Raw genomic sequence first — 15540 nt, forward strand, 5'->3', positions numbered from 1 at the left:
CTGTCCTGCTGCATCACTGTGATCCACTGTCCTGCTGCATCACTGTGATCCACTGTCCTGCTGCATCACTGTGATCCACTGTCCTGCTGCATCACTGTGATCCACTGTCCTGCTGCATCACTGTGATCCACTGTCCTGCTGCATCACTGTGATCCACTGTCCTGCTACATCACTGTGATCCACTTCACCTCCTTCTACCTCCTTCACCTCCTTCTACCTCCTTCACCTTCTTCTACCTCCTACAGGACACAAAATGATTTAACTGCCTCTCCATTTTTATTTTTGGTTAAAATTTTATTCGACGATTTCTTTTTACCATTAATTGCGAATATCTGTCATGTATCAGTTGATTGATTGGTTAATTGAATCATTCATCCATTGATTGAGTGTGCTAGACGGGTTCCAAGGTGAGTAGGTACCGAGTAGGTACTGAGTAGGTAGAGAGTAGGTACTGAGTAGGTACTGAGTAGGTAGAGAGTAGGTACTGAGTAGGTAGAGAGTAGGTAGAGAGTAGGTACTGAGTAGGTAGTGAGTAGGTAGAGAGTAGGTAGTGAGTAGGTAGAGAGTAGGTAGTGAGTAGGTACTGAGTAGGTAGAGAGTAGGTACTGAGTAGGTACTGAGTAGGTACTGAGTAGGTAGAGAGTAGGTACTGAGTAGGTAGAGAGTAGGTACTGAGTAGGTACTGAGTAGGTAGTGAGTAGGTACAGAGTAGGTACTGAGTAGGTACTGAGTAGGTACTGAGTAGGTAGAGAGTAGGTACTGAGTAGGTACTGAGTAGGTAGAGAGTAGGTACTGAGTAGGTACTGAGTAGGTAGTGAGTAGGTAGAGAGTAGGTACTGAGTAGGTAGAGAGTAGGTAGAGAGTAGGTAGAGAGTAGGTACTGAGTAGGTACTGAGTAGGTAGAAAGTAGGTACTGAGTAGGTAGTGAGTAGGTACTGAGTAGGTAGAGAGTAGGTACTGAGTAGGTACTGAGTAGGTACTGAGTAGGTACTGAGTAGGTACTGAGTAGGTAGTGAGTAGGTAGAGAGTAGGTACTGAGTAGGTAGAGAGTAGGTACTGAGTAGGTACTGAGTAGGTAGAAAGTAGGTAGTGAGTAGGTACTGAGTAGGTAGAGAGTAGGTAGAGAGTAAGTAGAGAGTAGGTAGAGAGTAGGTACTGAGTAGGTACTGAGTAGGTAGAGAGTAGGTAGAGAGTAGGTAGAGAGAGTAGGTACTGAGTAGGTAGTGAGTAGGTAGTGAGTAGGTACTGAGTAGGTACAGAGTAGGTACTGAGTAGGTAGAGAGTAGGTACTGAGTAGGTAGAGAGTAGGTACTGAGTAGGTACTGAGTAGGTAGAGAGTAGGTACTGAGTAGGTAGAGTGTAGGTACTGAGTAGGTAGAGAGTAGGTAGTGAGTAGGTAGAGAGTAGGTACTGAGTAGGTAGAGAGTAGGTACTGAGTAGGTAGTGAGTAGGTACTGAGTAGGTACTGAGTAGGTAGAGAGTAGGTACTGAGTAGGTAGAGAGTAGGTACTGAGTAGGTACTGAGTAGGTAGAGAGTAGGTACTGAGTAGGTACTGAGTAGGTAGAGAAAGTAGGTACTGAGTAGGTAGAGAGTAGGTACTGAGTAGGTAGAGAGTAGGTAGTGAGTAGGTACTGAGTAGGTAGAGAGTAGGTAGAGAGTAGGTAGAGTGTAGGTACTGAGTAGGTACTGAGTAGGTAGAGAGTAGGTACTGAGTAGGTACTGAGTAGGTACTGAGTAGGAAGAGAGTAGGTACTGAGTAGGCACTGAGTAGGTAGAGAGTAGGTAGAGAGTAGGTACTGAGTAGGTAGAGAGTAGGTACTGAGTAGGTACTGAGTAGGTAGAGAGTAGGTAGAGAGTAGGTACTGAGTAGGTACTGAGTAGGTACTGAGTAGGTACTGAGTAGGTACTGAGTAGGTAGAGAGTAGGTAGAGAGTAGGTACTGAGTAGGTACTGAGTAGGTACTGAGTAGGTAGAGAGTAGGTACTGAGTAAGTATTGAGTAGGTAGAGAGAGTAGGTACTGAGTAGGTACTGAGTAGGTACTGAGTAGATACTGAGTAGGTAGAGAGTAGGTACTGAGTAGGTACTGAGTAGGTACTGAGTAGGTACTGAGTAGGTAGAGAGTAGGTACTGAGTAGGTACTGAGTAGGTAGAGAGAGTAGGTACTGAGTAGGTAGTGAGTAGGTACTGAGTAGGTACTGAGTAGGTACTGAGTAGGTAGAGAGTAGGTAGAGAGTAGGTACTGAGTAGGTAGAGAGAGTAGGTACTGAGTAGGTACTGAGTAGGTAGAAAGTAGTTACTGAGTAGGTAGTGAGTAGGTAGTGAGTAGGTACTGAGTAGGTAGAGAGTAGGTACTGAGTAGGTACTGAGTAGGTAGTGAGTAGGTAGAGAGAGTAGGTAGAGAGAGTAGGTACTGAGTAGGTAGTGAGTAGGTAGTGAGTAGGTAGTGAGTAGGTAGTGAGTAGGTAGAGAGTAGGTAGAGAGTAGGTACTGAGTAGGTACTGAGTAGGTACTGAGTAGGTACTGAGTAGGTACTGAGTAGGTAGAGAGTAGGTACTGAGTAGGTAGAGAGTAGGTACTGAGTAGGTACTGAGTAGGTACTGAGTAGGTAGAGAGTAGGTACTGAGTAGGTAGAGAGTAGGTACTGAGTAGGTACTGAGTAGGTAGAGAGTAGGTAGAGAGTAGGTGCAGTATTTTTATTTTTTTTATTTCTTTATTACAAGAAAAGAAATTATTGAACATTTTCAGTTGTAGATATTGTACATTTTCCATATTTTTCTCTTTTTTTCCCTTTCATTTCCCCTTCCCCTCCCTCATTCCCACCCCATCCCCCCCACACCGAGGTTGTTGACAAACACATCTGCAAAACATACAAACACATAGCATAGATGTTGCTGGGAAAGAACCCTCTAAATTTTGGAGATTCAACTCCCACTTATTATCTGAACCTGAATTTAAGGATTTTATTCATACACAAATAAAAATCTTCTTTGAGATAAACGACACACCTGAAATTAGCAGTGACATACTCTGGGAGGCCTTTAAGGCATATCTCCGCGGACAGGCTATCTCCTTTGCCTCTCATTTTGGGAAGCAGGAACAATCCAAATTAACGGGTATATCAGATGAGATTAAACGATTAGACATCCAGTACTCGTCTAAACCCACCCCTGCTCTATATAAAAAACGACTCCAGCTTCAATCACAATATGATTTGCTTTCAACTAGTAAGATCGAGAGACTACTCCTGCACACCAAGCAATGTTTTTTCGAGCAGGGGGACAAGGCAGGAAAATTACTTGCATACCAAGCACGAGTGGCGAGTGCCTCTAGACGGATTCCCAAGATAAAATCCCAATTAGGTGTCACTACAACAGACCCTACGGAAATTTCTGAAATGTTCTCTGACTATTATTCCAAACTTTACACGTCAGAGTCTTCCCAGCAGGACTGGGATCGCCCAAACCCCCTCAAGTCTCTCAAGTACCCTCAAGCGAATAAAGCGGAAGCTGAAGAGTTAGGCACGCCTATAACCATCTCTGAAGTGACTGAGGCAATCAAATCTTTACAAAGTGGTAAATCACCCGGGCCAGATGGCTATACTACAGAATTTTATAAAACTTACTCCGTGTTGGTTGCCCCTTTCCTACGGAGAGTATATAACGACTCCCTTCTAAAGGGCCAAATGCCACCCACGCTATCAGAGGCGTCATTGTCCCTGCTGCTCAAAAAAGGGAGGTGCAGTCTGACGTCACTCTGGAGCGCCCGCGAGGTCCACCCGTATAGGGATTCATCATTGGGAAAATGGATCATCGGCTATTGTAACAATTCTGCCGCATGAACATTTAAAAGCTTTCCATTCTTGCACAAGATGTGTTCCCTTCTATCACTAACATTATCGTTTAAGCATTTTTGGTTAATTTTATTCGACGATTTCTTTTTACCATTAATTGCGAATATCTTTCATGTTGAGCTATAGATTGTGGATGAATACGCACAGAAAGGTACACCATGCAAATGTTCATGCTTTACTTGGTTTAAACGAGACAATTTAGAAATGGGCAAATACATTGTGTTTTCAAGATGGTGGACCGGCCGGAAACAGCAATGACGTAACCACTACACCTCCCTATTATGTCAGAGTCTATCCGTCAGCCGACACACAACACAAGAGATCAAGTACTAAGTACTAGTAGAGTGAACATACTTTTCAGTAGGCTGACATTTCTATATTAAATGTATATATTTTTTGATTGGTCTTATGTAATATAAACATTTGAGATACTGAATTTGGGGTTTTCATGAGCTGTAAGCCATTACTTACTTTTACTTGGGTCTTTAAATCCCTGGCTTGTGCCCTCCGCTCCAGATGTTGCCAGGACAGCCCTTCTTTCTTCATCTCCTGTTCTGTGGTTCTTCTCCAGGTGGCTTTCGGTCTGCGTCTCTTCCTCCTGCGCTGTGGGTTCCATGTCAGCGCCTGCTTTGTGATTGTAAGCCATACTCATCAAAATTAAAACAAATAAAGGCTTGAAATATTTCACTTTGTATGCAATGAATTTACAAGAGTTTTGCTTTTTTAATTTAATCACTGAAAAGAATGAACTTTTCCACAATATTCTAGTTTATTGAGCTGCACCTGTATATTCATCTCACCTTCTCCTGATATCTTCATGTTTTACAACAGTGTATATATTCATCTCACCTTCTCCTGATATCTTCATGTTTTACAACAGTGTATATTAGGCTTGGGCGGTATGACGGTATTACGGTATACCAGGGTATTTCGAGATACCGCCGGTATAATTCTCAATACCGTGATGTCACAGACTGCTATTACACTGACACGGAGTTGATTGTAGTGCACTGCACAGCACGCGCCAGCAGAGGGTTACGTGGCTACCGTTCTGGGACTGGGAGCTAACGTTAGTAGTACCTGGGAGGTGCGGGCTAACTAGCTACCGTTCTGGGACTGGGAGCTGACGTTAGTAGTACCTGGATGGTGCGGGCTAACTAGCTACCGTTCTGGGACTGGGAGCTAACGTTATAGTAGTACCTGGATGGTGCGGGGTAACTAGCTACCGTTCTGGGACTGGGAGCTAACGTTAGTAGTACCTGGATGGTGCGGGCTAACTAGCTACCGTTCTGGGACTGGGAGCTAACGTTAGTAGTACCTGGATGGTGAGGGCTAACTGGCTACCGTTCTGGGACTGGGAGCTAACGTTAGTAGTACCTGGATGGTGCGGGCTAACTAGCTACCGTTCTGGGACTGGGAGCTAACGTTAGTAGTACCTGGATGGTGCGGGCTAACTAGCTACCGTTCTGGGACTGGGAGCTAACGTTATAGTAGTACCTGGATGGTGCGGGCTAACTAGCTACCGTTCTGCGACTGGGAGCTAACGTTATAGTAGTACCTGGATGGTGCGGGCTAACTAGCTACCGTTCTGGGACTGGGAGCTAATGTTATAGTAGTACCTGGATGGTGCGGGCTAACTAGCTAACTAACGTGGCAAATGTTCTGAGAGATAACGTCGGGACCTGGCTGATGCTGGCTAACTAACGTGGCTAACGTTCTGAGAGCTAACGGGACCTGGCTGATGTTGGCTAACTTAACGTGGCTAACGTTCTGAGAGCAAACGTCGGGACCTGGCTGATGCTGGCTAACTAACGTGGCTAACGTTCTGAGAGCTAACAGGACCTGGCTGATGCTGGCTAACTAACGTGGCTAACGTTCCATGATTTGTTTACTTGGTAACAACTGATATCTTCATGTTTTACAACAGTCTGTATTTTATTTTTTTATTATTTTTTAAACACACATATAAACAAACATGACAACACACGATAAGATATACAAGCATTAATACACAGTGTATATCCAACGAAATTACCATTTATACCAATGTCTTATATAGGATATACCCCTAATACCTGTTATCTAAAAACCTACACACATATGCTCCAGCTCGAACCCCCCCCCCTCCCGGACCCCTCTTTGGATAGTACCTCCATTATCCCTCGCTCCTAACCAGACATTACCATTATAAGCTAGGTTTTAATCTCTCCACCACTTCTAACCACATTGTCATTTTGGATTCATTGAGACCCAGAATTCTTGCTGTAGATATTTCTTGATAAATCACATCGAGATATGTAAGAAACCAAACTTTCCGGCAAATTTTTTCCGGTTGAAACCAGCGTGATGCGATCAGCTTTTTAGCTACTGTGATACCCGATAAAACCAATCTCTTTAGCTGTGGATGTACTGCAAACTCAAAAACATCATTCAATAGTAATACAGAGGGGTGTACAGCAATGTTCCCTCTAATTATTTTTTGGTCTGAGCAAACACTCAAACCTCCTGAGCAGACATCAGCAACTACTGAGCAACATACGTCACCTGCCGATTAACCGGTTAGTTGATATGCGGCGGTTTGTAAAAAATCTGAGAATCTTAATTTCCCTTAATGTCTAACATAAAAATATATACATTTTGCTGATACACAGAGAAATAATACAAAAAGGCATATTATATTCCTTAATCAAATATTTATTTGACCATTGATTGACGATACAGAGCATAGTCCTTACTTTGGCTGGGTTGGCTGCGGCGCTGTGAGTCGTGTCACTAACTTTTGTCTTTTTAGGAGGCTGACTCGTCATTATTTTATTAAGTGAATTATAATGTGACTTCAATGGTGACCATAATTGTGATTTTTTTTTAAAGAGGACACTGCCTTCAGCCTCAAGATACTTAATCAAAGTTTACTCAAAGATGCCTTATCATTATAATATATTTAAAGTATACCTCCTCTGTATGGATATAAAATTATTGTTTATATTATTTTATATAACAAAATAATATCTCTCTATAACCAAAGTTACTCAACATGCTGTATTATGCCTAAAGTAATCTATCTGACAAATCGCAAGAAAATAACTAAATCAACCTATGACAAAATAATATATATTTTCAAGTCTTACTGGACAAAATAAATAACAAGAAAAATATGATGTAATGTTCTAAATAATACCTCTTCTGTATTAGAAAATCCAGCTTTAAAAAATATATCTTTATCTTTTCAATGTAATGTAAATTATAAAACAGTAACCTCACAAAGATACTAATTTAAAAGTGCACTATGCAGTTTCATATTTGTTGCAATTAGTGTACTAAACTAATTTATTACACACATAATCCTTAGAATGATTGTATCATAAGCATCTTATCAAACCAAAACATAATTTTGAGGCATCAAAATAGTTTTTAATTATTTTCTTTCTCTCTCTATATTCTTCAATCAATTCGGTCAACTTTGCCATCAAACTCTCGCCTCGCACTGCTTTGTTTGTAATGTTTTGCTGTGTCCATGTGAGCTTTGAGATCGCCAGCACCTTTATTAGACACATAAACATATGGTCAAGCTTTGCACGCGTTGCACTCCGCTTCCAATTAGTCTCGACCGGGATGATAAATTGGAAGTTTTCTCTGCAGTTCATCTGTAATGTACATTTTCGCGTTTGCATTGTGAGGAGCCAGCAATGCTGGTCGGATATGTCCACATCCTCATCTGTTGTGTGTGTCTGTGTGAGCGTGCAGTAGCGCTGCCCACAAAGCACTGAATGCGGGGCTTCTCTTGGTAACGTCACACGCAACAGGGTTAGGGATGGTTAGGGATGTCCCGATCACATTTTTTTGCTCCCGATCCGATCCCGATCATGTGATTTTGAGTATCTACCGATACCGATCTTTCCCGATCCGATCAAAAAAAAATTTAAAGAAAATATATATATATATTTTTTTATCCCAATTTCTCACATTACATTCACCCTGAATGTTGACGTTATCCAGGTGAAAAGTTAACTTCATTCAAGCGAGGCATTGCAATCCTTGACATAAATAATTTGATGTATAATTAAATCAAAGGAAATGCGTTTGGGTCTGAGAGTGTGGCTGGTCTGCAGTTCTGATGCTGGATACTATTGGTTTGTTTTGGCAAAATTCTTCTGCTCTGTGTGACAATAAATAAATGAATGATGATATGCAATTTAAAACCAAAACTAAAGCCCCAGTATGAGTTTAAGACGTGAACATGGTCATGTTTGTTGAATAAAAAAAATAAATTTTTTTTTTTTTTTTTTTTTTTTTTTTTGTGCAACAGATTTAAGATGTGCGCGGGAGCGTTTTGCCATGTGCGCGCGCACAGGCGCACCTTAGGGGGAACATTGGTGTACAGGTATATTCCAAGATATGAGTTTTGATAATTGTTGGGTCACATCTTTCCAGAATATCTTAACTGGTGGGCAGTCCCAGTACATGTGCATAAATGTCCCTTCATCCCCATTTGTACATTGGGAGCATTTGGAGTCTTGTTTAAGACCCATTCTGTTCAGTCTTATAGGAGTCAAGTATGTCCTGTGAATATAGTTGAGATTGATTTGTTGATGGTCCGGGTTCCTTGATGTAAGTCGGACATTTGCCCAGGCTTCTTGCCAATCAAAGTCACTTTCCAGGTCTGGTATATCCCTCCTCCAGACAGAGTCTAGTTGGAGGGTTTCATACGAGGACGTTAGTAATTGATGATAAAAATCTGAAACAAAACCTCTCGATGTCTCTCTTTCATAGAAGGATTTGTGGTATCTGTGGTGTTCAATTGGTATGTCTAATGGAACACCGTGAGACTTCAAACATAGCCGTAACTGTATGTAAAAAAGCCATGTGGACTTGGTGAGATAAAATGTTTTGCATATTTCTCCATAACTACAAAAACCCTGTTTGTTAAAAACATCCCCTAATGAGTGTATGCCTTGCTCTTCCCATATAGGGAATCTTATAGGTCGTTTTTCAATCAAGAGTGCATTGTTATTGAATAAGGGAGTATGATTGTGCCATTTATGTGGGTTAGGATATTTTTTTTGTGTTTCACGCCATATCCGGATTGCATGAGTAATTATGCGGCCAAATTTCCGTTCACAATGCTTGATTGGTGGTTTAGTGTATGCTATGTCCTTCAGTCTATGTGGGGCTACCCTATGTTTTCTTCAAATTTTCTCCAGGATACTAATGCTTGGGGATCAAACCATGTTGTCAATGGTCTTAATGTGTACGCCTTAAAATAGTGGAAAAAATCTGGAAATGCCATGCCACCGTCTGCTTTATTTCTCTGTGCGGTGGATCTTTTTATACGTGGTGGTTTGTTATTCCAAATAAATTTGTATGTGGAGGAGTGTAATCTTTTCCAGTAACCCTCTGGAGGGGGTAACGGTAGCATTGAACTGAAGAAGTTGATTCTAGGTAGTACGTCCATCTTAACTATTGATATCCGTGCCTGTACTGAGTTTTTAAGTTTTGCCCACCTATCAAGGCCGTCTTTGATTTTGTTTTGGATTTTTGTGTAATTGTGCTTCACCGTTTGTCTTATGGTGGGGAATATTTCCACTCCCAAGCATCTAAAATGTTTTACCATAGGTATCTCTCCTGGGAGGGTTATATCTTTTTTTGCAGGGGTGTTAAGTGGAAGGAAAGCCGACTTCGGCCAATTTATCTTGAATCCCGATAAATCACCAAAGTTCTCAATCAACTTGAGCAGATGAGGCAGTGTGGTGTTGGGGTTTTGCATGAACAGTATTATGTCGTCCGCATATAAACTAATTTTATGTTGTGTGCCCTTGATTACGATTGGTTGTATGGATTGGGATTGTCTTATATATTGTGCTAAAGGTTCTAATGATAGATCGAATAGTCCGGGACTAAGAGGGCAACCCTGTCTAGCTGAGCGTGATACCGGAAATATTCCGGAGGTGATTATACCTGTAGTAATCATGGCCGATGGGTTTTTGTATACTACTTTAATCATATCAATGAAACCTTTACCTAACCCCATCTTCTCTAATACTGCCCATAGATACGACCATTCCAGCCTGTCAAAAGCTTTCATTGCATCCAGGGACAGCATCGCCTTCGGTATGGTGTCGTCCTGGTCGGCATCTAGTATGTGCAGTATTCGTCTTATGTTATCAGTGATCAGGCGGCCTCTTATGAAGCCAGTTTTGTCCGGATGAACTAAAGACGTCATATGCTTTTGTAATCTGATGGCTAATACCTTAGAGTACAGTTTGATATCGGTTCCGAGGAGGCTTAAGGGTCTGTAACTACCGCACTCGGTGGGGTCTTTGTCTTTTTTGAGAAGGACTGTTATGAGTGCAATATTGTCGTTTTTATGGAAGTTCCCCTCCTTGACTGAGTATAAGATCATATTTAGTAATAAGGGTCCAATTATGTCCCAACAAGTAAGGTACATTTCTGGTGGGATACCGTCTCTTCCAGGAGCCTTACCACTTTGCATTTCGGATATGGCTTTCTTGAGTTCCTCTAGTGTGATCGGTGTTTCTAACTGTTTAGCGTCATCCTCTGAAAGTTTAGGGAGAATAATTTGATTAAGATATGTGTCCATTTTGTTTTGATCGAAGGTTGTTTCTGATTTATATAAGTCGGAGTAGAATTCTTTGAATGTATCGTTTATTTTTTCAGGGTCTGTTTCAAGTACTTATTGTGCTCTAATGGTAGTTATATCTGCACATTTTGCATTAATTCTTAATCGCATGGCTAATAGGTGACTAGGTTTAGAACCTTGGGAGTACTGCTGTTGTCTTGTGCTACGTATTTGTATTTCCGATTGTTGTCTGTATATGGCATTGATCTCTGTTTTACAACAGTCTATATATATATTCATCTCACCTTCTCCTGATATCTTCGGCCACGTATCCTTCAGGATGTCCGTCAGTTCGTCTCTCAGCTCAGAAACAGCATCACTCACATTCCTGAAGTCACGTAGAGGATGGACAGCGATACTGGGTAAGTCTGGAGATACACTGGGACTGGAGAAGGACTGGAAACCCTGGATAGAGAGAAATTATATTAAACAAAGAGTCAGAATCATACGAAAATCACCTACAGTAAAACTAGTATTTCTTTTTTTTCCAGATGTACAAATGGCTGTAGAAATACTATAGTGAATCACTATAGAAATAACTATATACATAGTATTTCTTTGGTAAAACCACAGGGATACTAATGATTCACCATACATTTATATTGACTTTACTACTGCAAATAGTACATGGGCAGAAACAGACATTTTAAAGTAGATCTATATGGTTTAAATATAAAAGGAATAGAATATATTAACATCTAGTGAACCTGAATGAAATGGATGTGGTCGTCAGCACGCTCCAGCTGCTCCAGCTCCACCCCTCTCCTCCTCAGCTCCTCTATCTCCTGTTCCAGTTGCTTCAGGAGCCCTTCAGCCTGACTGACTGCAGTCTTCTCCTGGGCTCCGATCAGGGCCTTCACCTCCTTGCGCCTCGTCTGTATGGAGCGGATCATCTCAGAGAAGATCTTATCACTGGCCTTCACTGCTGTCTGGGCTGAACTCTGTTAAGACACAAAGACATGAATGGACTGCACTTTTATAGCACTTTCTTCTAAAGAGCTTTACAACTATGTGTCAATGGAAAGATGTACTGTAAAGATGCCAAGAACAAATGCAATGAAAAGGACTGTGATGTATAGAGCCATGACTGCATGGAATACCTTACCACCTGCATTAACTAGGGTTGAAGAAAAACAGACATTTAAAAAAACACAAATCATATAAGAAAGAATCGTACCGTCAGTTAAGTAAACATAGTGGGTGATTGAGAAGATGGGTATGTGTGATTGGTGAACTTAGATTTTAATTAGGGATGCTCGATATTGGCTTTTTTACCAATACCGATATTGTCCAACTCTTAATTTCCGATACCGATATCAACCGATACCGATATATGCAGAGTTTCCCCCCCCCAAAAAACTGAATAATTTCAGGTAATTAACATTACATATCTCTTGTCGTGTAATTAACACAACATTATGCATACTTTGACAATAAATAAAATAATAATTTGTTCTTACTTGCTTGCCTGTGTAAATAAAGGTTAAATAAATGTAAAAAAAAATATATATAATATATATTTGAAAACCGATAGCGATATTTTCCGATATCACATTTTTATGCCAATATCGGTAGGCCGATAATATCGGACATCCCTAATTTTAATATATTTGTATGTTGTATTGAAATGTATTGTTGTACTTTAAGTGAACATATATGCCTTGAAACATGAGAGTAGATGGGTATGTGTGATTGGTGAACTTAGATATTTTATTATATAATATTTGTATGTGTTATTGAGGTGTATTGTATTGTTTTATTGTATTGTATTTGTAACTGAGGGGTACAATTCCCTGACTGTATTACTAGATATGATACTTACTACCACTACCTTTGTACTTAATATTCGGCCACCCAGTACACGGCATAAATATATTATCATGAACACTCTCACGTAGATGAAACGGATCCAACACAAATGTACGAATTAGAAACAGGTCTTTATTTCTACACAGCGATGGTGTGTAGAATAAGCACTTAATCACTTAATTACATTTATGAATTGAAATAGTATGCACTTTTATGGCAAGGAGTATTCGTCGGTATATCAATAGAGAATGTCCAATCTCTGAAGGCGCAGGTGGTAAATATACGACCTGGAATAGTTAAGGAATAACAGCAATGATACTTTAATGATTATACTAGATACACTAGAGGGGGTTAATCCGGTCGCTTGTAAGCCGACAGGAGTAGGAGGGGGGGGGGGTAGAATCCGGCTGCCTCGTCCGGCCAAGGGTATCCCAGGTGAACCCACTGTAGTGCCGTTCAATGCGCCGGCGATCCTTGGACCACAGATGAAAGCAGGTGGACTCTTTGTGGGCCGGCTCTCTCCGGTCCACGGGGGAGAGACGTGAAGCGACCTCGTCTTGCAGAGCGTCTCCTCACCTTGCGTCCTCTCCAGGGGGGGGGGTTCCAACACACGGCAGTGTCGGGGGTCTTTATCCATGGAATAATCAAAGTATCCAAAGCATAATCCGTGCCTGGGAAGGCGGGCTGTCGTCGGTAGAATAATCCGGTATACAGGTCCACTCGCTCGTCGGCTCTGGGGCTCCTCGGGTGCAGCTTCACATAGGGTCAACCACCCTGGGTAAGCAGCCAGTTCTCTGCCCGAAACGATGGGGTACTGACTACGGTAGTATTCTCACCGCACGAAGCACTATATATTAACAGACTATTATTAGCTTAATAGACTACGTCCAACTCGACGATATAGTGCCAAATATGACTATTCAAATATTAATATACACGATGTCTCAATACCGATGGTAGGCGAACTTGGCCTTACTCCCACACGTGGCGTCGCGGGGAGGCTTTACGTCTGTGACTCTATTGGAGGGTAAGAAACTGGACTGAAAAAAAGTCCTACTTTAGTAGCGCAGTATATATACGCACTATGAACAAATAGTCCCATTAGTGGTGCGGTAGCCAAATTCCTACGCGGAACTAGGACTTGTTCGTACATGTCGAGCGGTACGTTTGAACTGGGTCTGAGGGGTATGGCAGCCTGGCACCAAGGTCTCGACCAATAGTAGAATGGAGACTATTATGGGATGTTCAGTAGGCTAGAATGGATATTCAATGCATATTGTACAAGGAATATACAAGGGATATCAGGGAATATTAGAGAATATACAAATACAATTAAATATATATATATAAATAAATATATATATTCGGTTTAATCTGGCCCTTCACAACAGCCACCCCCTGAATAGGTCCCAGACCTAATCAGTTAAACAGAGACAGATTAATCGCGTTGTCTATTTACACATAAGGGTTTGCTGTAGGGGTCAGTCAACTTCACAAAGTCATAGGGTTGTAGGGTCATGGTCATCATCGATTGTGTCTGGGAGTCGAGGCAGTTCTATGAGCCTTGCCACGGGACGGGTGTAAGTGCGACCCTGGACGAGCACTTCAGCTGCTCGGACCTTGCCGTCGGCACCGGTGATCACTTTGCTTACGCGGCCGGCCGGCCACATAGCTCTGGGCAGTGATTGATCAATAATCATGACGACTGTTCCTTCTGTCAAATTGTCTCTCTCCTTTACCCACTTCTGGCGGGTCTGTAGAGACGGTAGGTAGTGCAGTAGGAAACTGTTCCAAAACTTGTCGGCTAATACTTGGCTGTACCTCCACATTCGTCGGCCGTTCGCTTCTTCAGGCCGGTACATTGTCTGTGGTAATGCAGGATCTAGCCGCCCCATCAGGAGTGTGTTGGGGGTAACTGGGTCGATATCCGCCACATCACTGGAGACATATCCGAGGGGCTTCGAGTTAAGTACTCCCTCAATCTCCGTGAGGACTGTCATTAGGACTTCTTCCGCCACAGTCTGGGCCCCAAGTACTGCGTACAGGGCTGTCTTTATGGAGCGCACTTCTCGTTCCCAAGTGCCACCGAAGTGGGGTGCGTTTGGGGGGTTGAATTGGAAATCAACCTGTGCTGGAGCGAGGTGGGTCTTAAGTTCTGGGCCCATAGCTTGGAAGCTCTCTCTCAGCTCTCTTTCGCCGCCTTTGAAGTTTGTCCCATGATCGGACAATAGGGTAGACGGTCTTCCTTTCCGTGATGTGAATCTACGGAAGGCCATAAGGAATGAGTCTGTGCTCATGGTCGGGAGAAGCTCGATGTGTATCGCTCTGGTGGTCATGCATTTGAATACAATACCCCACCGCTTCTCGGTTCCTCTTCCTTTCTTTATGTGCAGCGGGCCAAAGCAGTCCATACCCGTTGAGTGGAATGGCTTGTCACCGATTCGGAGGCGACATGGAGGAAGGTCAGCCATCCTTGGTATGCTGGGCTGCGCGCGCCACTTGCGGCAGTCTAGACATGTTCGCTGGAAGCGTCGTACCGCCTCTCTTCCTTGTAGGATCCAGTAACGACGTCTGATTTCCGCGAAGACTCTTTCTGCTCCTGCGTGATGTACATCCTCATCGTATTTCTTTATAATCAGCTCTGTGACCTTGTGTCGGCTGTTCAATACGATCGGGTATTTAATGTCATCCGGTAGATTGGGGGCTCTGCGTAGGCGACCACCCACTCTGATGAGGGTGTGAGCGTCGCTCTCGGGGGCCAGGTGAATTAATCTGCTGTCGGATGGGACGGGCTTTCCTCCCTGTAGACAGGCCAATTCATCGGGGAACGAGTCTCTCTGGGCTCGCTGCAGTAGAAGCAATTCTGCTTCCTCGTAGTTAGCTGCTGACATATCAGCGGGGGACTTGCACTCCGGGTGGTACCGCAGGAATGTTCTTTGTTGTGCACTCTCTATGGACGTGCAATCGTCTATGTTAGGGTCGGTGGAGGCTACGGTGCTCAATCCACAGAACACAGACTTCTTAATTTCCACCTCCTCTGGACTTGCTTCCCTCGGGATAGGCATGGGCCACTGTCCTTCCGGGAGTCTTAGGAATGCGGGGCCGTCACTGTAGACATTGCGACGGGTGAGGTCATCCAGGGGCATCCCCCGGGTGATGACGTCAGCTGGGTTCTGTTTTGTATCAACGTAGCGCCACTCTGTTTCTCCGGTTAACTCTTCGGTTAAGTCTTGAATCTCGGT

The 15540-nt window shown here is 42.7% G+C and overlaps 1 protein-coding gene across 1 annotated transcript in view; it reads right to left on the reverse strand.

The window, feature by feature from the left end:
* LOC311234780 (E3 ubiquitin-protein ligase TRIM47-like) overlaps nucleotides 1-15540 on the reverse strand; it is a 107623-nt gene that overhangs the window by 68894 nt on the left and 23189 nt on the right. Inside the window, exons 4-5 of the mRNA XM_084322024.1 lie at nucleotides 11197-11430; nucleotides 10735-10894 (exon numbers count right to left, since the gene is read on the reverse strand). Coding sequence (XP_084178150.1) covers nucleotides 10735-10894; nucleotides 11197-11430 — 394 coding nt within the window. The remainder of the gene's footprint in view (nucleotides 1-10734; nucleotides 10895-11196; nucleotides 11431-15540) is intronic.

This window comes from Notolepis coatsorum (genome assembly GCF_963971535.1).
Source record: "Notolepis coatsorum genome assembly, chromosome: 9".
NCBI lineage: Eukaryota > Metazoa > Chordata > Actinopteri > Aulopiformes > Paralepididae > Notolepis > Notolepis coatsorum.